At 39.3% G+C, this 27924-nt stretch overlaps 1 protein-coding gene across 1 annotated transcript in view; it reads right to left on the reverse strand.

Moving 5' to 3' along the window:
- PBX1 (PBX homeobox 1) overlaps positions 1–27924 on the reverse strand; it is a 1500039-nt gene that overhangs the window by 415672 nt on the left and 1056443 nt on the right. Inside the window, exon 6 of the mRNA XM_044085392.1 lies at positions 22385–22544. Within this exon, the coding sequence (XP_043941327.1) occupies positions 22385–22544 (160 nt within the window). The remainder of the gene's footprint in view (positions 1–22384; positions 22545–27924) is intronic.

The raw sequence follows: 27924 nt of genomic DNA on the forward strand, positions 1-27924 counted from the left end.
ATAGTGACTCAGCACATAAGCTCAGCCTGAATGGAGTGCCATCCCACTGCCGAATGCACATGCACAGTCACTCAGCACATAAGCTCAGCCTGAATGGAGTGCAATCCCACTGCAGGATGCACATGCAGTCACACAGCACATAAGCTCATCTGGAATGAAGTGCCACCCCCCTGCAGGATGCTCATGCACAGTCACACAGCACATAAGCTCAGCCAGAATGGAGTACTATCTCACTGTAGGATGCACATGCACAGTCACTCAGTACATAAGCTCAGCCTGATTGAAGTGCCATCCCACTGCAGGATGCACATGTAAAGTCACGCAGCACTTAAGCTTAGCCGGAATGAAGTGCTAGCCCACTACAGGTTGCACATGCACAGTCACTCAGCACATAAGCTCAGCCTGAATGGAGTGCCATCCCACTGCAAGATAAACATGCACAGCCACTCAACACATACGCTCAGCATGAACTGAGTGCCATCTCACTGCAGGATGCACATGCACAGTCACTCAGCACATAAGCTCAGCCTGAATGGAGTGCCATCCCACTGCAAGATAAACATGCACAGCCACTCAACACATACGCTCAGCATGAACTGAGTGCCATCTCACTGCAGGATGCACATGCACAGTCATGCAGCACATAAGCTCAGCCTGAATGGAGTGCCATCTCACTGCAGGATGCACATGCACAGTCATGCAGCACATAAGCTCAGCCAGAATGAAGTGACATCACCCTGCAGGACGCTCATGCACAGTCACACAGCACATAAGATCAGCCTGATCGAAGTGCCATCTAACTACAGGATGCACATGCACAGTCACTCAGCACATAAGCTCAGCCTGAATTGAGTACAGTCCCACTGCAGGATGCACATGCACAGTCACTCAACACATAAGCTCAGCCTGAATGGAGTGCTGTCCCACTGCAGGATGCACATGCATAGTGACTCAGCACATAAGCTCAGCCTGAATGGAGTGCTATCCCACTGCAGGATGGACATGCACAGTCATTAAGCACATAAGCTCAGCCTGAATGGAGTGCCATCCCACTGCAGGGTGCACATGCAAAATCACACAGCATAATAAGCTCAGCCTTAATGGAGTGCCATCCCACTGCAGGATGCACATGCGCAGTCACTTAGCACATCAGCTGAGCATGAATGAAGTGCCCTCCCACTGCAGGATGCACATGCACAGTCACAAAGCACATAGGCTCATCCTGAATGGAGTGCAATCCCACTGCAGGATGCACATGTACAGTCACTCAACACATAAGCTCAGCCTGAATGGAGTGCCATACAACTGCAGGATGCACATGCACAGTTACACAGCACACAGCACATATGTTCAGCCTTAATGGAGTGCCATCTCACTGTATGATGCACATGCAAAGTCACAAAGCACATAAGCTCAGCCTGAATGGAGTGCCATCCCACTGCAGTATGCACATGCAAAGTCACACAACACGTACGCTCAGCCTGAATGGAGTACCATCCCACTGCAGGATGCACTTGCATAGTGACTCATCACATAAGCTCAGCCTGAATGGATTGCCAGCCCACTACAGAATGCACGCGCACAGTCACTCAGCACATAAGCTCAGCCTGAATGGAGTGCCATCTCACTGCAGGATGCACTTGCATAATGACTCAGCACATAAGCTCAGCATGCATGGAGTGCCATCACACGGCAGGATGCACATGCAAAGTCACACAGCACATAAGTTCAGCCTGAATGGAGTGCCATCCCACTGCAGGATGTACTTGCACAGTCACACAGCGCGTACGCTCAGCCTGAATGGAGTGCCATCCCACTGCAAGATGCACTTGCATAGTGACTCAGCACATAAGCTCAGTCTGAATGGAGTACCATCCCACTGCACGATGCACATGCACAGTCACACAGCACACATGCTCAGCCTGAATGGAGTGCCATCCCACTGCAGGATGCACATGCACAGTTACACAGAACATAAGTTCAGCCTTAATGGAGTGCCATCTCACTGCACGATGCACATGCAAAGTCACACAGCACATAAGCTCAGCCTAAATGGAGTGCCATTCCACCACAGGATGCACATGCACAGTTACTCAGCACATAAACTCAGCCTGAATGGAGTGCCATCCGACTGCAGTATGCACATGCAAAGTCACACAACACATACGCTCAGCCTGAATGGTGTGCCATTCCACTGCAGGATGCACTTGCATAGTGACTCAGCACATAAGTTCAGCCTGAATGGAGTGCCATCCCACTACAAGATGCACAGATACTCAGCACATAAACTCAGCCTGAATGGAGTGTCATCCCACTGTAGGATGCACATGCACAGTCACTCTGCACATAAGCATACAGTAACACATCACGGGTCACCAATTCACTTAAGGCATATCTTTGGGATGTAGGGTGTAAAAACAGGTTTCACTTAAATGTAGCTTGTTAGAGATAAATACAGTATTCGTTTTACATAGGCCTGAGATGCTGCCATATTAAAGGAGACTTATGTCTATCTTCATTTTACATTTTTTATGGAGTAGAAAGGAATGTTTCAGTACAAATAAATAATCTTCAGGCAAGAATACTTCTAACAGAAGTTTCAGTACATTGAGTAAAAACAGATCTTGTTTAAATAGTATGAGGCTCGGGAACCAAGGTTAAAGAGTTGTGTAGAGCTTTTGGGAACGTTACAGGGTTTTACTATTATTAGAGTAATATACATCAGACACAGAAGGGAGTTAGTTCAGACTGATATTTTGAAAGTCATGCAGTGCAGTCTTTGGTAGTTTGGTACAGACACTCGAGAGTGTGTGCAGATGTCAGGTCAAATATCCATCATTCCAGAATATTAATTATATCACTCTGGAGGAAAGGAATAATTCTGAGTATAATAAGGTCAGAAGCTATGGACATTATAAGTCAGTCTATTTCAGTTTATCAGCACTGTTGACATTCTGATTACAGTACAATGAATCCAGAAGCACCGGATGTTGACAAGTACGTCCACTGTACATAATAAAACATTAAATAAATAAAACATTATTAACTTCTGTCACAAAAGGAGATAGCCAACCCAGCAATATGGAATTTTGTAAATAATTATATGTCATTTATGAATATCAACATGATTCATATTCTTGTGTTACAAATGTATTAGAAATGTATGTCATAAGATGGTTTGTACAGACGTGTGTTGAACAGGTATTTTACAAAGTGCTGTTTAAAGATGGAATGACAGCATGTCCTACTGGATTAGAACAGAAATGTACCTGCACTATTGTAACTGTTTAGATGTATATATTTTAACAATGGAAACTGGAACACAAGAGGTTAACTTCAGAAAAATAGCTGAAATTAAATTACCTTATGGCCACTTACCTTAAGTTACTCTCTATCATATGTTCTTTGCATATATGGACAGTACATGATAGGAAGTGGAAACCTCAAAACCTCACATCCTAATCCCAAAAGTATATACATATATGTATATATATATATATATATATATATATATATATATATATATATATATGTATATATATATATATATATATATATATATATATATATACCTGTATCTTGCATACACTAGTCAGTCACAAAATAAGGGTCTATGATCTGATCATGCATCAAATAGGAAAAGCATCGAATGGCATTTCATTGTAAATGCCATTCATCGAACCTCCTCATGTGGGGGGCTGTGTCTCTCACACCCCTCTGCTAATTATATATACCAACTACGAGATTGTACTACAGTTGATAATTACATATACCAGCTATGAGATTGCACTACGGTGGGGAAAGGACAAATTTCCCTAAATTTATTGTGATGCAATCTTAATCAGAATGGCTTGATGAACAGCATATTCAATGACATACCTTGTTTGGTGTTTACCCATTCAATGGGTGAACAGACCCACAAAATAATGCCTTATGCAGACAGTCTTTTAATGGGCCTGGTGACTGCTTGCCTTGTATCACCCTATGAACTAAACAATAACTAAATGGCTTTATGATGGGATGATGGTTGTGCATGTGTGTGTATGTGTGTGTATGCCTGTGACTGTGTGTCTGCCTGGATGGTTGGAGTATTAGCCTAGTTAAGGGATAGGTAGGGAAGGTGTGTGTGTGTGCGTGAGTATTTACAGGTATGTGGGCATGCATGTGTGAATGGATGAGTGTGTCCGTGAGTGCAACCAGGTAATGGAGGCTGGGTATGTACATGAATATGTGTGTGGGGGGTGGTCATACATCTAAAATCCTGGGTGAAAGGAACTAGACACAGAGAATGCATAAAAGCTAATCAAACAACACTTTTGCAGCACAAAATACCTATGGGTTGGGGGGGGGGGCACTAGACAACAGGAATGTAAAAATCAGGTACTAAACAATTTGAACTCACATCCTTAGCATAAAACTCAGCTCCATAACAGAGTGTTAGCCCATGACATCACCACTAGACACCAACGAAACTCTTACCATATCAGCTTAAGTTCCTGAAAAAAAAACAAGCAACCAGAGCCTGAACCCTCTACACTAAATGAGGACAGTTTGAGTTATGGTATGTTTTTTAAACTTTAAGAAGAATGAAACTCTTATGTCTGACATTACTGACTGACTGCAATGGCTTATGAGTTATGATGGGTAGAGCACCTATAAGAGGCAACATCAGGAGTGATCTGTAAAATAAGAGCTAATTGAGAGTTACTGGGGCATGTCCATGTAGGGAAGGGGTGGCCATCATACCTGTATATAAGCATACTAAGGCTTCAAGACAAAGCCAGAGGAGCACTAGATGACACCAGGGAGAAGTTTTAATGTATTTCTTGGGACTCACTTAAAAAGTTAATAGAACGACTGTTCTAACTTCACTACACATTTTACGGAAAATAAGAATGAAACTCTAATGTCTGGCATTATTTACTGACTGTAGGGATTTAAGTTTTTGAAGGGCAGGAACAAAAACAAGAAGATACATCAGGGATGTTTTGTCAATGTGTGTGTGTGTGTGTGTGTGTGTGTGTGTGTGTGTGTGTGTGTGTGTGTGTGTGTGTGTGTGTGAGTGTGTGTTTGAATGTGTGAGAGTGAATGTGGTGGTACCTGTGCCAGTACAATGCATGGGGTACCTTAGGTGCTTACCAGAGGAAAGTGATGATTTGTACTTGTGGTATTTACAGGTGATTCAGACATACGCATATTCCCCTTTGCTGCTAACATGTCTCTGAGCCGGAATGAAATTTTCAGAGATTGTAGAAACAGTCCTTTTTGACTACTGCTCTTATCTTCCATGGTGGGGTTATTTGTTAATGACACAGAGAGAATGTTGCAAAACAAAAAGTACCAGTGCAATAAAACACAGAGATATCAACCACTGAAAGACTGAAAAAAAAAATAGAAAGGAAATTATTCAACCGTGAAGAAAGTGAGTGCAATACAGATGAAAATGAGTTTGTATATACTATGGAGAGTAATGTCCACACAAGGACCAATTCCCTGCTAAGGGGAAATGAATTGCATCTGCAGGAAAATAAACCATTTGATGACTGTGTAAAATTAATAATAAGTATAAAGCATTTCATTAATTAAGATATATATGAAAAGCAATGATAAAAAAGACAGCAAACAAAAATGTTTCAGAGGAAATATACATTTAAACTGAAAATATTTACAGTGCCAATTGCAACAATGCATGTATACATACTATTCATCAAACCAGCTATGAATTACCAGAGGTGACTCTGATAATAAAAAATGCCAGGATTAAAGCGGAAGTGTATTTAGTTTCATTGGGTACAGTGTCGCATTTAAAACGTTAAAAGTAAAGCCAGTGGTATGACAATCAAGTGTAAGAATATATGCTTACAAATCATTGGTTCTTCTACCAAAATGAATATTTTGCAACTTTAACAGAAATAAAGGAGAAAATGAGTAAAGCGTATTCATTAATCGAAGAACAGAAGCATATCTTCAGAACTATATTATAGTGCAAATGAAGTTGGACTAGTATGGATGCCTGAAAGTATCTGTAACAGTAATCTTCAGATCTGTCGGACTAAAAGCATGAATGGGGTGACTAAAAGTGAAATGTGAGATGGTGGTATCTGGGCGGCCACAGTGGTGCAGTGGTTAGCATTGTCGCCTCACAGCAAGAGGTTTTCTGGTTCGATCCTCGGCTAGGGTGCCTTCTGTGTGGAGTCTGCATGTCCTCCCTGTGGTTGCGTGGATTTCCTCTGGGTGCTCCAGTTTCCTCCCACATCCCAAAGACTTGCTGTAGGTGGATTGGACAATCCAAATTGGCCCTAGGTGTGAGTGTGTGCCTGCTGTGGAAGGTTGGGCGCCGGGCTGGCAACTCAACACTGTAAAACTCCACTGCCAATCATGAGCAGACAGGTGATCTGCTGTGGCAACCCCTAATCGGGAAAAGCCAAAAGAAGAAGAAATGGTGGTATCTAGGAGTACTCCCCTTTCTCTAATTAATGCAACCTTCATGTGAGGGTATATATTTAAGCAGGAGTGTACTCATGATTGGCAAACAAGACATTCAGAAATACTTGAAAGATTATAATGCCATGTTTTCATGTATCATACTTACAATAGGAAGCCAGAATAATACAGAGTGATGGATTGACTACCATCACATCAATAATATGGGGTTTTTCTAGCTACACCGGGCTAAATATTAACTATAAATAATGTCTTTGACTGTGTACTGCAGGCTGTCAATGTCCTCTGGTAGTCACCTGCTTTACTGGCAGCTGCAGGATAGTCAACAACCATGTGTGACCACTGTGGCACAAATCAAATGGCAAAGAATGCAATAACACTTCTTATGCATGCTTATGTGTCATTGCAAATGCATTGCCAAAGCACAGTACAGCAACACTAGCTATGTTCCATTTTAAATGAATTTTCAGGAAAGTTCATTTCTTTTCTGTTCTACTCACTGTTTCTTTAAATCAGATTAGACTCTCATAAATGCTACCGTATCTTTCATGGATGTGAGCAAGCCTGAAGCTGCAGAAAATAAGTTTTCTACATGTCTGACAGTTTCTATGAAGTTAGTAGTCTGTCTATGCTGCAAACAAGTTCAAATAAATAAATACTTATTTCCAGACAGTTTATTTTAGAAACGTATACAAGAAAGAAAAATATACCTGCAACCCTTACTTGCTTTTTTGTATGCTGGCCAAAGAGTAGTACCCTTGATAACTGGCCTCTCCCCTCTCAGTAGTGAATGAGTATATAAAAGACATTGGAAATGAAAGGACAACATGCCTTTGTGCTCACATTATGAGGAATACAACCTACAAGCTTCTCATGTGAATTGCTAATTATAGAAAACACAGTGCTCCAGTCTAAAGCCAGCAGACAACAGCAGCTCAGCAAATGCTCTAGGTAGTGCTGTATAACACAGAATCTATTTTTTTAAGTAATTTTTCTCTCCATGCCTGGCAACCATCACATCTCCTCTCCCACTGGTATCAAACCAATCCACCCTCCATGGACAGAGCTCTCCTCACACTGAGAACTGAACTGACATGAGGGAGGCTATCATCCAAGTGGCCATGAACTGACATAAGGGAGGTGATCATCCAACTGGACATGGATGGACGTGAGGGAGGCTATTATCCAAGTAGTCATGAACTGACATAAGGGAGACTGACTTCAAAGTGGCCATGAATGGACATGGTGAGATTATCATACAAGTGTCAAGGAGTTGACATAAGGGAAGTTATCATCCAACTGGTCATGAATGGATGTGAGGAACACTATAATCCAAGTGGTCATGAACTAAAATGAGGGAGGCTATGATCCAAGAGGCCATGAACAGACATGAGGTAAGCTAACATCCAAATGGCAATGAATGGACATGAGGGAGGGTGTTATCCAAGTGACTATAAAATAACATGAAGGAGACTATTGTGCAGTGGCCATGAATGCATATGGGGAGACTACTATACAAATGACCATGAACTGCCATGAGGGAGGCTATCATCCAACTGGCCATGAATATATAAGAGGGAGGCTATCAGCCGAGTGGCCAAGAACTAACTTGATGAATACTATAGAGGTGTTTTCTCTTAAGGGTTAAACCCACTCCAAGGTGGCTGATATAATAATATAAGTCTCCACAGGGGTCTAGAGAATTCTCCCTAATTAGATGCGTGCTCCTACATATGTACTAAGTATGACATCTATTGCTATCTGTTGTTATCATTAAGCAAATGTCCCTGGTCCTGGTGTATTTAGTGCTGCACCATCTTTTAACTGCATGATAGCAATTGTCAGTATATAGCTATCTCTCCTTCTCCCCAAAAAGGGCAAGTCAGCAGCTGTCACTCAATCCCGGGTTCCTATCAGAAGCCCGAAGACACATTTTGTCGAATGCGTCTTGGTCGAACTTCAAATGTCAAAAATGCAAAATGAAGAAGTGGCATATAAGCAAATACCTTCCCTGGGAAAGAAGTTGGTTGGCCGCTTCAATCACTTTGCTGTTTTCGGCACTGTAGTTGGTATATTTAAGTAGGGGGGTGTGGGGGGGCATAGCCCCCCACGTTAGGGGGTGTGGGGGGTGAAGCCCCCCACTTTATGTAATATTTGAATGTGTTTTGTTTTTGTTTTTTTATTTTTTTGTTTTTTTTGGGAATAATGATTTTTTTTTTCCCTGGGAAAAAAATCTTTGTTCTGGTAGTTCGATGTGTTGTGAATTCAAACTTTTGAGTTTGATATAACAACATTCGATCATTTGATCGTTCGTTGTTACAATATAGACCCTCAATCCCACCCTTCCTGTGATGAGTTCTTCCATCATTCAAGCCACAAGTCAAACTGAGGTCATCTGGGGTCCCAGTCAAACCTTTATCCCTCTATAGCACAGAGGTAGTCACCATTGGCACAGGGGCTTTTTTCACATCCTGACAAGGTCATGTATGCCAGTTAAGGGGCATTATGTTGTGTAGCAGCAGTACAAAAAACAGAAATTAAGTTAAAATTATATAAAATGGAATCCTGCATGCACCACAGATGCAGAATCTTTCAAGAAGATGCAGATGTCAAATTGTTGAATAAACTGTATGATCTTTAACCTACCAGGCCACAACAGCAACAGATATTTTATAACAAGAGGTGACAATATAATCCATTCTAACTTTCCACTTTATTTTCAATTTCTACAACATCTGGACAGCGACCAAGAGCAGAGAGAATGCCCTTTACATTAGTATCACATTAGAGGTCAGAAGTGTTGCAGTTCCTTGAGTAGGTATTGTGCAAATGGCAGTAGCAGAAATGAAAAGCGAAGTAACACACTTCATTTAACTGGTTCTGCTATAATTATTAACAGAGCTATACTCTAAAAAAGTTGCAGCCACACCAACACAATGACCTGTGTAATCTGGGCAAAGAAAAACAAAACAGCTTTACTTGCAGTGGTGCAAGCCCCTGTACATGCTCCCAAACTTGTACAGAAGAATTCTATGGTTGACCAAACATGTAGAAAATAGCAGTTTAAGAAACAATCTATCACTGCTGATGCTCTAATAGTAGCATTACCAGCAATGATTTCCTGTAGAAGCCACTTGTAACCAGTAACAGTGAATAAAACTGGAGAGAACTGTAATTCACAGCTCACAGCATATTTCAATTACTTGTGGTACCACACTTAAATACCACATGCATCAGATAAATGCAGGCGCTTCCCATGGCAGACTGCTCTGACTATTTCATTCTGTTTTCTTTTACAGTTTTGTATTAAGCATTTAATTTCTCTTTGATAAGCGATTGCATCTGCATTGCTTCACTCTTGCACTGGCAGTATGTGCGTGACATAAAACTAATGCTTGGTATTCATTCTTCCCTCCTGTTTTCCACTTCATGACCGCAAAAGTGCTTACAATTTTGTTGTTTGTCTTTTCGGCTTTTTCCCGGTAAGGGGTCACCACAGCGGAACTCTGGTCCGCTAATGATTGGCAGTAGATTTTTACAAAATGCCGAGGTGCCAGCTCGATGCCCAACCTTCAACGAAAAGTGCTTACAATATGGTCACAAAAATCATAGCAAAAAATATTGCAGCCACAGTTAAGCTAGGATTTTTTGTAATCAGTCTCCAGAGCCGTGGACAAGGGAAAGGTGGTCCACACAGCCTATCTGGACCTCGCCAAAGCCTTCAACACCATCCCCCACTCTGGAATCATAGATAAACTTACTAAGCTGGGCATTAATCCCTACAGCACTCGATGGGTTGCCAGCTGGTTTACTGACAGAACCCACACTGTAAAAGTAGCCAACTCCAAATCCAGCTCCAGACAAGTGACAAGTGGAGTACCTCAGGGTTCAGTCTACTTCTCTGAAGTATAAGCCAACACTAAGGGGCTCTGGCTAACAAAGTTTGCAGATAACTGCAAACTAGGAGCCATTATTGAATCCCCAAATGATGTGGATATTCTACAAAAGGACCTTACAGAAACAGATGATTGTTGCCAGAGCTGGGCTTAAGCTCAATGCCAAGAAATGTATAGTTATCCCCTTTCGGAAAAAAACATGTACCATGAATTAACACATAGGTGGCAGTACACTAAACACCGAAATGTGATAAGACTTAGGGACACAGGTGGACAGTGGTCTCACCTTCGATAACCACATCGCCACAACAGTCAGGAGATCCTTCTATGTGGCACACCTCATCACTAAGGGCTTTTCATCCAGAAAAAAGGAGGTCATTGTACCACTGTACTCATCCCTCATTAGACCCATTATAGAATACAACGCCCCTTTTGGTATGTACCTCTCAAGACATCTGCAACAACTGGAAAGGCTGCAGAAATACCTCACTAAAAGAATCACAGGACTAAAGCAGATGCCCTTTGCTGACTGTCTAAAAAAACTCCACCTATACTCTGTCACATATTGTCTACTCAGAGGCGATCTCTGCTTAACATACAAGGACATGTCAAACCCAGAGCTGTTGGACATGCTACACTTAACGAAATCTCAATCCCTCAGAGACACATGCTCCAGGGATCTAAACCTTGTCATCAAAATGAACAAAACATGCTGAAGGGATATGTTCCTGACCCAGAGACTCCCCAGACTCTGGAATAGACTGCCCATACATGTCAAGCAGAGTGCCTCTTTGGCCCTCTTCAAAAGGAACATTGATGATTGGATGGGAGATAGGAAATTCACCCCAGGGATCATGTCAGTTGCCCTGCTAGACAGGGGTCCAGGGAAGTAAATACTGTGGGAAGAAATAGCCAGGGAATTGTTATGGCTAGACTTGTATAGGCCCTAGGGCCGATAGCCTAGTACCAACCTATGAAACTATGAAATGTATCCCAGTTTCCAGACTATAATCTGCACTGGCAGGGCCAAACATCTTGCATGTTAGACTGTATTACATACACATGCACACATACAGACACGTATATGCATACACACAAAGACACACACACTAACAAACACACACATATTTCCATTGTCTTTTCTTTTTTTGATAAAATAAGACATCTGCTGTGGCATGTGAAAATGCAGCTGTTTATGACATAGTAAGGGATTTCATGTTTTATACCATATTCCTCACTCCCACATATCCTTTTGTGGACCGCATTTACTTTAAATATGAAATGTAACACCTTTCAATCAACCAGGATCAAGCTAGTAAGAACATCTGTCCTTTATTTCATTATATGTACAGACCATTTCATTATAAGCTATACCACTTCTTGAGGCAGATGCAGTCTGTTTGCCTTTTTTAAAGCTGTACAGCAAATTTGGCACTTCAAACTGTGTAGAAAGAAAACATTATGAGTTTTCAGCAACTAGGTGACAAACCCATAACTCCACCTTACTTGCGCTGAGAGTCTGAGGAGAACATGAAAATTAAATGACTTGTTCAGGGCTACATTTTATAGGAGATAGAGCTGTCCATACTGAAGTGTTTAGCTTCTTAGTCAAGTAAACTCAGTGTGCAGTTGAAAGGGTCAGCAATTTACAAATCTGGATTATAAGAAGTCAGACAACAAAACTAAAATCATACTGCTGTTGAGCTGGGAATGGAAAAATATTACCCCTCAGAATTTAGTCTGTGCAATTTAGCCTAAATGGAATCTATACAATCACTACAGAAAATAACACAAGAGAGTGGAGAGGTACAGTTTCAGACAAAGAACTGATTCATACACTACTGGTTTAATCCTCTTAAAGTTATGTATATCTTAAATGCATATCGCCCTCCTAAGAAACAACTAGACAAAATAAATAAATAAGGTCTTTATGAAACAACTTAAAATAAGACTGCTAGCTGGAAGTAATTCTGTAGAGTGAATAACAACAGAAAGCAAATATTGGGAACCCCCCCCCCTCATAAAACAGCAAGACTGCACATGGTTTATGTTTCTCCTCAAACTAGAAGAGGGTTGTTACTCTAAAGGTGAAAGCAACACGTTTTATGAATATCACTTAGCGGGAACAACTGTAGTTAGAGATAGATAAGGTTCAAAGTTACAAAGGCTAAACTCAAAATTCTCACAAAAAAGACCAAATGATACAAAATGTCTTACTTTAATTACTGAGAGACAATTAAAAGACACATCTATATCAACACTGAGAATCGTAGTGCTTTCATAATACAAAAAGTAAAAAACATGACAAGAAAGAAGTGGGATTCATGGAAGAGTTTATGTACCATTTTTAATCAATAATGGTGCTTAGATTTAAAAAAAAAGGCTGCAAACAAACATGCATTAGTTATAAGTTGTGGTCAAAATTTGTGAAAAGGGTAGATTTAAGTATTATTATCCACAAAAACGATGAGATGTCCCTTATTATTTACAATATAATCTATTTTATATATGTGCATATTTTACATGATTAAAATTAATATGCATTTGCATTCTGCTTGCAGTCTTCTGTGTAGTCTGAATGCATTAAAACATGCTTAAATTTATCATTTTTTTTGTAGATAATACTGTTTTAATCTGTTTTACCTCCGGAAACTTTAACCCACAGATTTAAAAGCTACATGCAACTTCCTTCCTATCATTCTTGTAGTCTTTTATGAAGTCTTACATATGGATAAATAAAAACAAAAGGCCTTCTGTTCACTTGGCCAGTTATATTTTCTACATGGAATCCTTTTTTTATCTTTTTTTTATTTTATTTTTTTTTGCGAATATTTCAAACATTGCCAATCACATCCATACATCAGTAAAGGACTAAAGAGATGTAACCAAGGTACAGCTATACTACCACCTGTTCATGTCTCAGTTGCTCATTTTCCATCATCCTATGACTGTGTGCACTTAGTGTACACTTAGTGTAGGTGTCATTGAATATGCCCCTGTGTCTATAAATTCCACTGAACAAGCACAGTGCAATGTATAATTGAGCAGAGTGTAATGTACAATATACAGATTAGTTTCTAAAGTGGGTTTCAGTGAAGCTTGAGAGAGGAGAAGAGCCTTGGATGGAGATAGGGATAGTGTGCTAGGTTATATGTCCCATGTTGAAGCAGGAGCATTTGGCTTGGATGAAGAAGTGTTTTTGAGATGTAATCTGAATTTGGAATAAGTGAAGATTTCCTTAATGCCAATGGGGAGACCTTGCCTAAGAGTAGGCGCCAGAGAGGAGAAAGCATGTGCAGTGCTGTGCTGTTTGTTTCTAGGCGTAATGAGAGTTGGTGTGACAGAGCATGTGCAGTGCTGTGCTGTTTGTTTCTAGGGGTAATGAGAGTTGGTGTGACAGAGCATGTGCAGTGCTGTGCTGTTTGTTTCTAGGGGTAATGAGAGTTGGTGTGACAGAGCATGTGCAGTGATGTGCTGTTTGTTTCTAGGGGTAATGAGAGTTGGTGTGACAGAGCATGTGCAGTGATGTGCTGCTTGTTTCTAGGGGTAATGAGAGTTGGTGTGACAGAGCATGTGCAGTGCTGTGCTGTTTGTTTCTAGGGGTAATGAGAGTTGGTGTGACAGAGCATGTGCAGTGCTGTGCTGTTTGTTTCTAGGGGTAATGAGAGTTGGTGTGACAGAGCATGTGCAGTGCTGTGCTGTTTGTTTCTAGGGGTAATGAGAGTTGGTGTGACAGAGCATGTGCAGTGCTGTGCTGTTTGTTTCTAGGGGTAATGAGAGTTGGTGTGACAGAGCATGTGCAGTGCTGTGCTGTTTGTTTCTAGGGTAATGAGAGTTGGTGTGACAGAGCATGTGCAGTGATGTGCTGTTTGTTTCTAGGGGTAATGAGAGTTGGTGTGACAGAGCATGTGCAGTGATGTGCTGCTTGTTTCTAGGGGTAATGAGAGTTGGTGTGACAGAGCATGTGCAGTGCTGTGCTGTTTGTTTCTAGGGGTAATGAGAGTTGGTGTGACAGAGCATGTGCAGTGCTGTGCTGTTTGTTTCTAGGGGTAATGAGAGTTGGTGTGACCGAGCATGTGCAGTGCTGTGCTGTTTGTTTCTAGGGGCAATGAGAGTTGGTGTGACAGAGCATGTGCAGTGCTGTGCACTTTGTATGTCGACAACAGTAGTAAAGGAAATAAATGTATACCTTTTTTCTGCATATGTTCTCAAGAACAGCAAAAACACCATGTACACGCCATTTTTAATTTTGCATTTACTTATTTATTTATATATGAATGTATACATGTATGTTTTTGCTTACTTATTACCTATCAACTTACTTACTAGGTTATTAATTGGGTTTGTGGGATAATCCCCTTTGACCCTTTTCTCCCATGACCAGAGCCAGTACAAACGTGCCTATGAAAGACACGCACTGTATGTAACATGATCATTATACAGAATGTCACAGCAGTTATCATGAAAATAGACATTTCCAAAAAATACATTTAAAATGCTGTTTATACTTTTGTGTATCAGGAAACATCACATTCCTACACCTAAGGGCAAACAATGCAGTTGTTGTCAGGACATTATGCAAAGGTGACCAAAGTGGGTAACTAATCACACATGACTTACAATTCCTAATTACAATATCTTTTCCTTAAGTTTATCCACTTTTTCTGGCTTACAAAAAGGTTTAACAATTTACACTGCAAGCACAAATGGATAACAAAAGATAAAAGCACTCTAAATGTTTATAAAACCTAAAAACACTCAACTATTTTTGATACAAGAAGAGAAACTGTTTGCCCATCTGTGTCAAAGCAAATTTGAAACTAACATTTTGCTAATTTTGGCACAGTTTGATATTTTCCTTCTTCTACAATACAGTCCTCTTTCTCAAAAACATATTTGCTTTCCATATTAACTTTATATGGGAATTTTGCAAGAGATCGGTAGAATCATTGTCATGCAGACATTGTAGCTGTAATCGGCAAAGTGATGAATGCACAGAACCTCATAGTGTGCTCCGTAACACCATATTGCATTTATCTATTTATTTCCATTTGTTCTTTTCCATTTTATTAAAGCTGAAGCCTCTCCATGTTAGAATCCTTAACTTTATTGGTATATGTGCAACTATAAGCGTTTTGCTGCTGACTCGGAACAGTGATTACATGTACTCCTCTATAAAGCATAGAAGATTTGCTATACATCTCAATAGTGTGAAATGGGATAATGCCAGTAAATTTTACATTTTAAGCAACCTCATAACATAAATGAGTCCAACAGAATAGCACAAAATGCTAATTTAAAGAAGTCAGCACAAGTTGCCTGATCTCCTCGTGATCCAAGACCTCAGTCATTCCACAATCTTTTTCTCTCAGGCCTGGCATTTAGAATTGCCCAGTACGATAAAGATTCAGATCTCCCATGATCATATCCCCATACCTCTCAACCTCTTAGAAGAAGTAATGGAGGGGGAGTCAAAGGCCAAATTCAGGGACAGATTGCAAATACTGAATATATAAACTTAGAAAGTTAATATAATAACATATTTTGCATTAGCATGCTTTTTCTAAAGGATATGAATTTTGAACCTCAAATGTCTGTCATTATTTAATGACTTCAGCCTTCAAGGATTTGCCAGAAAACCTCACATTTTATTAGGGAACAGATGAAAAATATAAGGCAAAATTCTGTACAGTGGAGACGTATGTATAACTCATTTCCTTGTACCTCACTCCTTTTCTCTGATTTCATTATGTTATCCTCTTCTCTACTGATATGTCTAAGGAATGATACATAGTAAGATTTTTATTCTTCTTGCTTCCTTGCCATCATCATGAGGAGGTGTACTCCTCCAACTCTCTGACATTACATTTCATAGATTCACCTTTCGTAATCTCAGCAAATGCTAATACTGTGAATCTAAATTGCAGAAAACCACTTTCAGCAATAAGTAAATATTTTTACAGGGGGCAAGCCATACCCTCAATTTGCATGTAATAGCTCCATGGTTGCTTAACAGTGATGAAAAAGGGAACCTCAATGTCTGCTGAAAATGGTTTTCAGTGATTTGGATTTGAGGTAATGGCAGTCCTTGATGCTACTACTAATGTGTTTCCTGGTTCTCCATTTAGCACCCTCCTTTACATAGTTTACTCCATTTCTATCCCTCTCTTCTTTCCATTTGCTGAAGAATCTATACCTGGGCAAAAGATACACTTATATATCCAAACTGGAAGCCACGCACTCTCCAGCTAAGAGCAGAATAGCTGGTCAAGAGGAGAAGGTCAACACTTGCACCACACCACATGGAACACATAGCCCTCCAGAAGACACACTAGCACTTCATTCACATAAAAACACAAACCATACACCCACCTTCGCAGAGGCTCTCAATAAAAACCTACCCAAAGAGCAGAGGCCTTCAAGACAGAAACGCACTCAACCACCACAACACAACACTAATCACGAGACACATAACTCTCATAAACAGTGTACAACTTACCCAAAGCCCCTAAGGCAAAACAGCATGCCCAACATACAGTCAGTAACAGTCAGCTGCCTGTTAGGTGCTAGGATCCGTCACATAATGCACAAACTCGGGTCCCTCAACAACAGGTACAAATATGACTCTGTCATTGTACATGTGGGTGTGCATGACCTGAGACTTATCTCCCTAGACTACATGAAAAGAGACATGGAGGAGTTCTCAGATTATGTAGCCCATGCGAGTATGACCCTAGCCCAGAGCAGCATCCTACCATCACCCAGAATGATACCACAGTACAAGCAGAAAAATATTGATTTCAACAATTGGCTAAGGTTCTGATGTCATTCTAAGGGGATCCAGTATCTGTCTGCCTGGGATGACATGATTGACAGACCTCACTGCTTTGCCAGAGATGGCCTGCATCTGTCACCCATGGGCTTCTGGATACTGGCCAAGGCTCTTGCCACCCCTATAATCCCTTTTTTAGGTGGTGTTCCAAAGACCAAATTACTACCATAACAGCTACAAACAAACGCAGTCTGAGGGTCATGCTGCTCAACGGTAGAAGTCTAAATCTCAAAATGCACTCACTGAAAGCACTCCTTAAAATGGAGAACATCGACATTTGTGCTGTAACAGAGACCTGGTTCAAGGCTATAACTCATTCCACACTTTTCATCTGCAGAACTTGGACCAAATGTCCAAAGGTGGACGTGTTTCCATATTCATAAAGGATGCACACACCTCCAGACTGGTGGCCCAATATAATGCATCAGAGATACTTCAGGTGCAGCTAACATTGGGTAAGACAGCAATTCAGGTTGTAACCTCCTATAGGTCCCCAACCATATCCCAAGACTTACACTCCATGTTCCTAAGCACCCTGGGGAATATTAGGGTCCAACCTAACACTCTCATACTGGGCGATGTCAACTACACCTCCATTAACTGGGAAAACTACTCATGTACCAATACACTTACCTAAAGTTTCCAGGAATTCATTAATTCCAATGCCCTGGACCAGCTCGTTCTTACCCCCACTAGAGGTAGCAACATCCTTGACCTGGTCAATACTAACATGGGCAACCATCTACACCAATTGACAACTCCTCCCTGATTAGATCCGACCACAAACTAATCATCTTGGAAATTGACACCCCCCCCCCCGCAAAGGTAACCACCATGAAAAACTTCTCCAAAGCTAATTTTGGGCTCCTTAAAACAGAGGTGGCTAACTTCATGGCATCTATGCAAATGGAGAATAATTGCATGACCACCGAATCATACATCAATGCACTGTACGAACATGTAGACAAATGCATGGATCTCGCCATACTCAATAGAACCAAGACGCTCTCCTCAAAAAAAAGGAAGCCAATCTGGTGGTCCCCTGCTATAAACAAACTCTACAACAGAAGGAGGGAACTGATGCAGAATAAGGTGAAGTCCCAAGACTGTAAAAAACTTCCTTATCAGCCTCAGCAAAAAGTTGAGATCCTTCATCAAATCCTCTAAAGTTAGTTATGTAGACAGAATTGCAGCAGATAGTAAAGGTAACCACAAGGCCTTCTATAGTTATGTAAAGAATCTCCGTGGCAATACCCAGATTTACTCTGAGCTACTGCACAATGGCACCTCCTATACCAAGCCAACAGATATTGCCAATATACTGGTTAACAGATTCAGTGCCAACTTTACCCCCCCCCAAAGGCCCAATCACAATACCAGTAGATTGCCAGGCACCCAGTATTACTGCTGCACAGGTTAAAACAGCACTGTCCAAGGCCAAGAGTACAGCTTCTATGGGACCTGACAATATCCCTGGTTGTGTTCTACATGAAATACAGACTGAACTGGCACCTCATCTGTGTGCCCTGTTCAATCATAGCCTCACCTCAGCTTTTGCCTCTAGCAAATGGTGCACTGCTACAGTCATACCTCTCCACAAAGGAGGAGCAACTACAGACCCTGGGAACTATCACCCCATTAGCCTGACGAGTCTGATATGCAAAGCTGTGGAATGCATCATCATGGACCCAATAAACAAGGATATAGAGAATCTCCAAACCCTGGATCCCACACAGTTTGGTTTTGTGAAGGGTAGATCATGCCTGCTCAACTTGGTTGACTTCTTTGAGTCAATCACCAGAGCTGTGGATGAAGGCAAGGTGGTTCATACAGCCTACCTTGATCTTGCCAAGCCCTTTGATACTATTCCCCACTCAGGAATCATAGAAAAACTCACTAAGCTAGGCATCAACCCCTATATCACTAGGTGGGTTGAAAACTGGCTCACAGATAGAACCCACAGTGTGAAAGTAGCTGACTCCAAGTCAGACTGCCGACCAATCACAAGTGGAGTCCCACAGGGTTTGGTCCTGGGTCCTCTCCTGTTTGGTATCTATTTCCCTGAAGTCCAGGCCAACACAAAGGGACTCTGGCTGACAAAGTTCGCAGACGATTGTAAGTTGGGAGCTATTATTAACTGTAAAAAAAACAGCAAAGGTTCCAAGCACGGCTTAGTTCAAAATATTTAATAGGTACAAAAAATACACAGGGTCAGTGCTTTCACGGACCAAAGCTCCGCTTCATCAGACCATAATAAACCATGCCAGCAGTTACTCAACATTTAAACCTGTTTCATCCAATACAATCAAGTTTGAGAGTGATGTAATAATTGGCATTAATAAATACAAATGTACAAAAAACATATATATATATATATATATATATATATATATATATATATATATATATATATATAAAACTTGTAGTTACTGATATGCTTGGACTGATAGATGAGAATAACTATAACCATCTCATTCATAAAAAGCATGCTTACATATTTGGTTAAAAATTCAAAAATCCTAATAAAAACCTTAATAAAAAGTGTTTGACTACAAAACATCTGATTCAACTTAATTAAAACCTAGTAATGTTTCAATGGTCTAGCTCTTAAAAATGGTTTGTTAACTCCCCAAGTGATGTTGACATCTTACAGAAAGTGTCAGAACCATGGACGTAAGCTCAATGCCAAAAAAATGTGTTGCCATCCCCTTTGGGAAAAACCCAGTTCCCATGAATTACCACACTGATGGTAGTCTACTGAACACAGAAGGCATTATGAGAGATCTGGGAACACAGGTTGACAGCAACCTCTCTTTTGACCACCACATTGCCACTGTGGTCAGAAAGTCGTTCTATGTGGCACATCTCATTACCAAGGATTTTGCATAAAGGAAGAAAGAGGTCATTGTCTCCCTCTACTCTTCCCTCATTAGGCCACTCATAGAGTACAATTCCCCATTTGGCATGTACCTCACTGGACACCTACAAGAACTGGAGAGGCCACAAAAGTACCTCACAAAGAGGATCCTAGGCCTTAAACACTTGTCCTATATGGGCAGACTCAAAAACTCCAATTATTCTCTGTCTCATATCACCTACTTAGAGGCAATCTCTGCTTGACTTACAAAGCCATGTCTGACCCAGCTCTGTTAGAAATGCTACATCTAAAGAAATCCCAATCCCTCCGCACTACATGCTCCAGGGACCTCAACCTCATTACCACAATCAACAGAACATGCTCGCGGGACAGGTTCATAACACAGACTGCCCATGGTATGGAATAGACTTCCCATACATGTCAAGCAGAGCACTTTACTGGCCCTCTTCAAGAGAAATCTTGATGAGTGGATGGGAAATAGAAAATTCACCCTGGGGATCACTCCAGTGACTCTACTCAACAGAGGCACTGGGAACTAAGGTCAGGTGGCACAATGCCAGGGTAATCCTATGGGCTAGGCTTGTAAAGGCCCCAGGGCCATTAGCCTAGAACACACCTATGAGTCTATGAACCATGTCCCTTCCTTTCTTGTAGTGGGCTTTTGTTTCTGTAAAATCAGCAATCTCCACCTTCTCTTCCTCCATCCCTACCTGCATCTCCATCACCTTTTTTACCTAGACTCCTTCCATTGCAAATTAATAATACCCAGCCATCAGTCACCTTGTATGTCCCTCTGCTACTGTATTTTTTCTGTCTTTTTACAATCTAATGATCTATCCCACTTTTTTGTATTTGTGAGTTGCCCACCTTCTGTCTTAGTTTAAATGTACTTGTACATTTCCAGCCCTCATTGTCCCCAAAGTCTTCAGGTTCAAAGTCAGGCAGAGTGAATTAACTAGGAATATGAATTTTAAATACATGAGATAGTCAAAATGCCTTTTGATATTAATGTGGATTATTAGGCTTTGTATAGCAAACATAGCCAAGCAATTAACTGGGAGATGCAATGGCTAGTACCGTAGACCAGGTTTTTGAGTTCTAAGTGTCATTTTTCAATAATGACTGGATCCTACATAGAGTACCTATTTTCAGACATCTGTAAAAATGCTAATTCTTTCATCCATTTGTAGAAAACTCTTTTGTCATCTTTGTCTGTCTTAATCACTGGCACACAGAGTACTTTTACAAATGTCACAGTTCTGCATTCATCACCTTTTGTGGTAAATGCCATCTGGCTATATACCTAAAGTTCTGGTTTAAAACCCCTTATTTTTACACTGCATGGACAGATTGCTCAGGTTGTGCATTGTAGAGTGATGCACCAAAAATACAATGTATGAAAAAAAACATATCCATGTGGAAATTAAATTCATAACAGTTTCACACAACTTCATTGGGCATTGAAGTTGTTCCATTTTTACTGTTGTTTTTTTTTTAATTTTTCTTATTATTGTTATTATTATTACATTTTTATGGCCCAATACTTATGCCATTGGCTAGAGGCATGTAAATCATAAAGGGTCTGAGCCATTTGCTTTCTCAGTACCCAATGGGATTCGTTTGGTATTTCCTTGGCATTCGTTTGGTATTTCCTTATCTCTTTTACCATCATTAACGATAAAACAGTACTGAAGCAAGGCATGTAAAAATATAACTAAACAAATAAATAAATAATAAAACAAATCAAACAGATGTGTGTCTCTCAACTCTAGGGGCAGCACTCCTTGGCAGGCTGAAGTGTTTTGTCTTACCTCAAATCCACACCTGGTCATCCACAGTGTAGCTCCAGAATGTCCCAAACTATACCACCACATAGTTGGGAGGGTGGCCTAAAGGTTAAGGTGCTTGCCTTGTAAGCACAAGGTGCAGGGTTTGAGTCTCACAGGAGATAATTGGCTAGGCTTAAAATGTCTCGCAAGGGCAGTTAGCTTTGTACTAATCTATGAACCGATGAACATTCTTCTCTTTTCCGGGATGGGTGAGCCAGCAATGATCCCTCACTGGATGTGTCATCCTATATGCAGGTCATTCAGGGTGTCATACATCTCTTCCATTACCCATTCTGTATAACTCACTAATGTTCTATTCCCATGCTCACCTATGCAACTGTATATTGCCACATTAGTATACCAGTAAAACAATCTATATACTCTATGTTAGTTCACATAACTGAAACATGCATGCACTTGTAAAACTAAACGACAAGCTGTAAGCTTTACCCATACCTCTAGAATTAAGTTTCACAACACACAAAGTCCCACAGACTTCTCTTACCAGCAGAATTAGGGGTAGATGGTGAGTTGGCTTGACTTCCATGAGCAGATACAGTAGCAGCATTGGCAGCAGTTTTGGCAGCATACATGTTGGCTTCTTCCTGGAATTTGCCAATGTTCTTCTTGTATCGGATTCTCTTATTTCCAAACCAGTTTGATACCTAATAAGAGAATCACAGAGAAGGCACTTAATGAACAGACAGTGACAGCACATTATGGGCATTAAGGACTACGTGGCCAGCCTAGCGTCCCTACTTCCAAATTTACTAGATAAGCTACAGTTCCTTGTTAATATCTAGCTTCTTCCCACTCTTGTTCAAAACAACCTTATTTCTTCCCCATTTATTCCTGAACATCTCTCATGTTTTTGACTGTTACTGACATTTCAAAAATGCAACTTAATACATGCACCATCCTCACTTTGAAAAAATATTTCATCACACTACCTATCATTACTGTTTCCGAGCAAGTATTTCTATAATGTTCTGCCTTCATGGACTTTGATAATTCCTTGTGCTTCTTGAACATTTCTATCATATTAGAACCAGGAACCCCCTGGTAAACAAATGTAAAATAAATAAAAAATAACCATTATCATGCCCTTCCTCTCCTGGAGGGTATATATCATATCTGTTGGTCTTCTGTGTTCTAATTGCAAGTTTTTATATAGACTCTACATTTTTGGGTTGTTCTCCTCTGGACCATGTTCTCTCTGTTTGTATGTAGTGGATGTCTCCAGTATTCTAGACATAATCAGTTTGCTGTCTTGTCATTTGCTTGTTTTACTTTCATCCCTTCCTGTATTATGATTACAGCACTGATAGGAGATGGTAAACTGATACAAGGCAGAATTATTCATTGAACAGTCTTCTATCATATCCTGTGGAAAAGTAAACAACATTCACATAATCTCAACAGTACTGAAATCTCAAACATTTAAAAAAAATGTCACATAGGGCATCATGCAGGTATGCTAACACACTGGACTCATGCCACTGTCAGCCCATGTGACTGAAAATATTTCCTGCCCACATGTGTCAGGGGGCAACTTCTGACCTTTGCTTGAGTCCTTTACTTCCTTCCTTCTCATTCTGTGTAAAAGGAAGCACTTTGCATGTGCACCTACAGTTTTTTCACTGTAGCTGCAGAGAATGATTTATTATGAGCTCAAACAAAAAGCACCCATGAAATGAAATAAATGGAAAATAAGACCTGCTGCTACTGGAACCTCTCCTTAACTCTTTTTTTCTCTCTCAGTCAAGCTCTGTTGGTGAGCTGATTTCCCAGTTATCTTATTTTCAAAAGAGTACTACATGTATCATGACAAAGAAGACACGATGACCATTTGACATGTTGGGACCTGCTAGAGCAAGCCCCAAAACACAGAGAGTGAATGGTTGAAAGAACAGACATATATATAATAAGTCCAAGATGGTCATTTCCTGGAGTATTCCATTTTCTCCACAGTATGACAATGCCAGAGTTACTATATATAAGTTTGGGGAGGCGGGGGTTGGAGGGTTGAAGACACAATAGCAAAAAAAAATAAACTTTTGAAACATTCAAAAAAAAATTATTATTTTTTTCCTCAAGACATGTCTTATTGGTTGTAATTCAAAACAGAGATGAAATACTTTTTCAATAATATTGAATTTAATAATTACAATTCTTATGGAAATGTATAAAACATTTTATAATTAATAATTGAAAGTAATTAAATATCTTTATAAAGCTAGCTATCAAATCTGTTCCCAGCAAATGTCTGCTGATTAATTATTACAAGCATGCAATAGAAGGATTTAATGAAATGGAATGGATGAAATTAAAGGTCAAGCTAAGTGTCAGCCAGTGTAGTGTTAGTTTAAATGTTGATCTTGTCTATCAAACGATGTACATAATGCCTGCATTTCTAGTGACAGGAAACCAGTTAACAAGTTCATCCTTCAACCTTTATAGTCTAGAAAAAAATCAACTGTTTTCCAAAGAAAAAAAAATATCAAAACCTTCCAACATGAAGAAAAGGAACACCTATTCACATGTTATTTGGAGGAAAAAAAACAAACATAGATAGCCTATAACTAATTAAATAAATCAAAGGAAAGCTATGTTCCCTTGCGGTGATGACCTCATGAATCTTAGGAAGTAGCCTGCTTTAACAAAAAAAAGTCCTTTAACTGCAAGGCACCACTAGAATTATTGCTGGAGCCAAGACCCTGTTAGCATCCTGTGTAATTACTACTGCCTCCACTTAAAGTACTGTCATAATGAGTGAGACACATCTTAATGCCTCATTTACCGCCTCCTCTTCTATAGAATGTACTGCAAAGTGAACAGAATCAAAGAAACAATTAACTGGGTCTGTGGTGTTCTTGAGGTTTTGTGGCTAGCACTCCTGGACATGAGTCAGGAGACTCATTTTGTTTATCTAATTGCATTAGTGGGGGGTGGGGATGGGCAAAGACCATGTTCCTCTATGGCTGAAATCAGTGCCAATAACACACATTTCCGGTATATAAACAACATCCAAACAACACACAGAATTCTATATTTTCACTGTAAACACATATTAGCATAATCAAATGTTCAAGTGCTACACACAGAGGGCATTTCCTATGAAGATGTGCTTGGAAAGTTATGAAGGGAAAAATAGCTAATGATGAATTGTGCTGGAAAGCCCCCTCAAAAAGAATCAACAAAAAAAAGGTATCCATGATACATGCACTCAGTCATTTACAGTATTGTGCAGCATTAGCAAGCACAATGGCAGGAGAACCTCTCTAATCAACCAAGAACTACTCTCTCGTCATCTTCAGTGACAGGCATACAGGGAGGGGACTGTTAAAGAAGACAAGAAAGAAGACTAGACAAGAGATGACAGCTAGACAGCAAGTGCTATTAAGATCAAAAGGTCAGGTAAAATGTCATGAAGCCTATGCCACCTCTTTTCAGGATCAGAAGCTCTCTTCTTCAAACCACTACTAGATGACTCAATCAATAGGCTTAATAAATATATAAAAATGTAAGTGTAATCAAAAGAGTTTGTAATAAAAACATGGTAATAAAAAGGAAAAATCATATAAAGACGAGAAAAAAGCAGAAAAAAAGAAGTCAAGGATGAGTCAGGAAGAATAAAGGATAATAAAAAAAAAAAAAATTATAAAAATTCTGCAGAAAAATATAGAAATGATGAATGCAATTTGGATGCATTGGCTGGTGTGAAGGATATTGGTGACAAAATTATGATTTTGATGTTTTGTTTTGTCTTAAAAACTTTTTTAAAACCCTATATGAAACAATAATGCACAATAATGCACAAACCTGTATTAAATCTAAGATTATCAAATGTTAAAATAAAGAGGATTAAATGTGAAAATAATGTGAAACAACAACTCTTTATCTTGCTAAACTTCAAACAAAAAAAAATATTAAAATAAAAAAAAACACAAATTCAATAACACAATTTACATTTTACATTCAAAGAAAGATTTTTTTGAATTATAATTTTTACTATTTATTAATAACTTACTTTTTCACTTTTATTTTCAAATCTAATTTTGACTCCCAAAAAGTGAATCCCTAACATATATATATATATGTATATATATATATATATATATATATATATATATATATATATATGTATATGTATATAATATATATAATATATATATATATATATATATATATATATTTAATATATAAATTTTATATATATATATATATATATATATATATATATATATATATATATATATATATATATACTGTATATGTCTATATACATATATATATATATATATATATATATATATAGAGAGAGAGAGAGAGAGCGCGCTACATAGTCGATAAAACTGAAAACTCAAAACAGTGTTACTCAAAAACTCAAAATATTTAAATATTTTTAATGTAAGGGAGTAGTGCTAATTATATATAACAACTCTGAGATAGTACAATGGTGGGGTAAGGGCAAATTCCCCTTTTCCATATTTTGAGTTTTCATTATTATAAGCTACTCCCATATATATTGCCGCCTTATTTCCAAATTAATAGAAAAGTAAATTGCCAAACCATACTTATTTTAAACTTCTTCTGGTTCCTGACTAGGCCAAGAATTCCTCTAAAATTACATCAGAAAATAGACGAAAGGTGGATTAGGATTACCAGATATAAAGTCATAAGCTTTATCCTGGGTCTTGAAGGTAGTAGGCCATTGGTTTGGTATGTCATACTCAAGAGAATGAAAATGTATATGGAATTTATGTAATAAAAATATAAACTATCAATCAATAATTTAATATAATTGATAATGTGATGCTATTAATTTTAGCTATTTTTGATCTACTCGCTTTAATCCTACAAATTCTAATTTTAAGATGGCAAAATGACCTATCACCTACCTGTGTTACCTGTTACTTTAGGAGTTCCACAAGGGGCTATCCTTGTTCCCCTTCTCTTCAACCTACTCACCAATACCCTTCATACCGCTACCCTACATGCTATGCTGCTCCAATATGCAGATGATTCAGCTTTAATCTGTTTCGCCCCAACCCTCCAAGAACATCAAAAAATGACACAAGATTCCTTTGTTGCAGTTGAAACATGGCTAACAGATGCTCAGCTCATATTCAACCCAAACAAAACTAAGCTGATGCTATTTCATCCCACAAAAGCCATAGATCTGATCCCTACATTCAAAATAATGTCAAGAAACAAAACCTCTGTTACACCAATACCCCAAACAAAACTTCTAGGTTTAACAATAGATCAAAACATGAACTTTTGACCAACATATTGCACAAAGAATAAAAAAATATTCACAAAAAACTAGGAACTCTATTCAGATGCAAACAATATATTTCCAGTAATACTAAAACCATTATTGCCGGAACCCACCTAGTCTCCACACCTCTTTATGCATATCCCCCATATTTATTAATCTTAATAAATCTGACTTAATCAAAATAAATGCCTGCTACAACAAAATAGCAAAGTTTGCAACAAACTATGCCTTTAGATCTCATCACTATCAGGTCCTGCTTGGCTAGAACTACCCAATCTGCTCACATTTAACCAACTGACTATGGTCTTCTAAATCAATACTGATGTGTATGCACAGTATGATCTAGTAATAAATCCCTATTGGGCATTACAAGAAGTAAAAATGTTCAGGTGGGTTTACCTTTATTTTGTTGAAAGCCGTATGTGCGACGTGCAAAACGTCGTAACTACGGCTGCAAAAAAACACAATGCCGATTCACCATGTGTTTGAATGGCAAATATGCGAATGCTTTTTTCCCATTCAAACACATGGGTCAAATGTCAGAAATGGCTTTCCAGCAAACCATTTTTGACATTTGATCCTTCAATGTTGTCTGTATTTCGGCATTACGGTTCGCGGAAACGACCGTTCGCCTATATGCAATTCACTCATTCAAAGGTAAACCATTCAGGTGACTCCCTATACTCTTACTACACTGAAAAAAATATAGAATACCATTATCCATGAACATAAGAACTACAGACAAAAAAGCAAAATTCAAA

Source organism: Protopterus annectens, chromosome 10.part0 (assembly GCF_019279795.1).
Source record: "Protopterus annectens isolate FY-2018-M chromosome 10.part0, PAN1.0, whole genome shotgun sequence".
Classification (NCBI taxonomy): Eukaryota; Metazoa; Chordata; order Ceratodontiformes; family Protopteridae; genus Protopterus; species Protopterus annectens.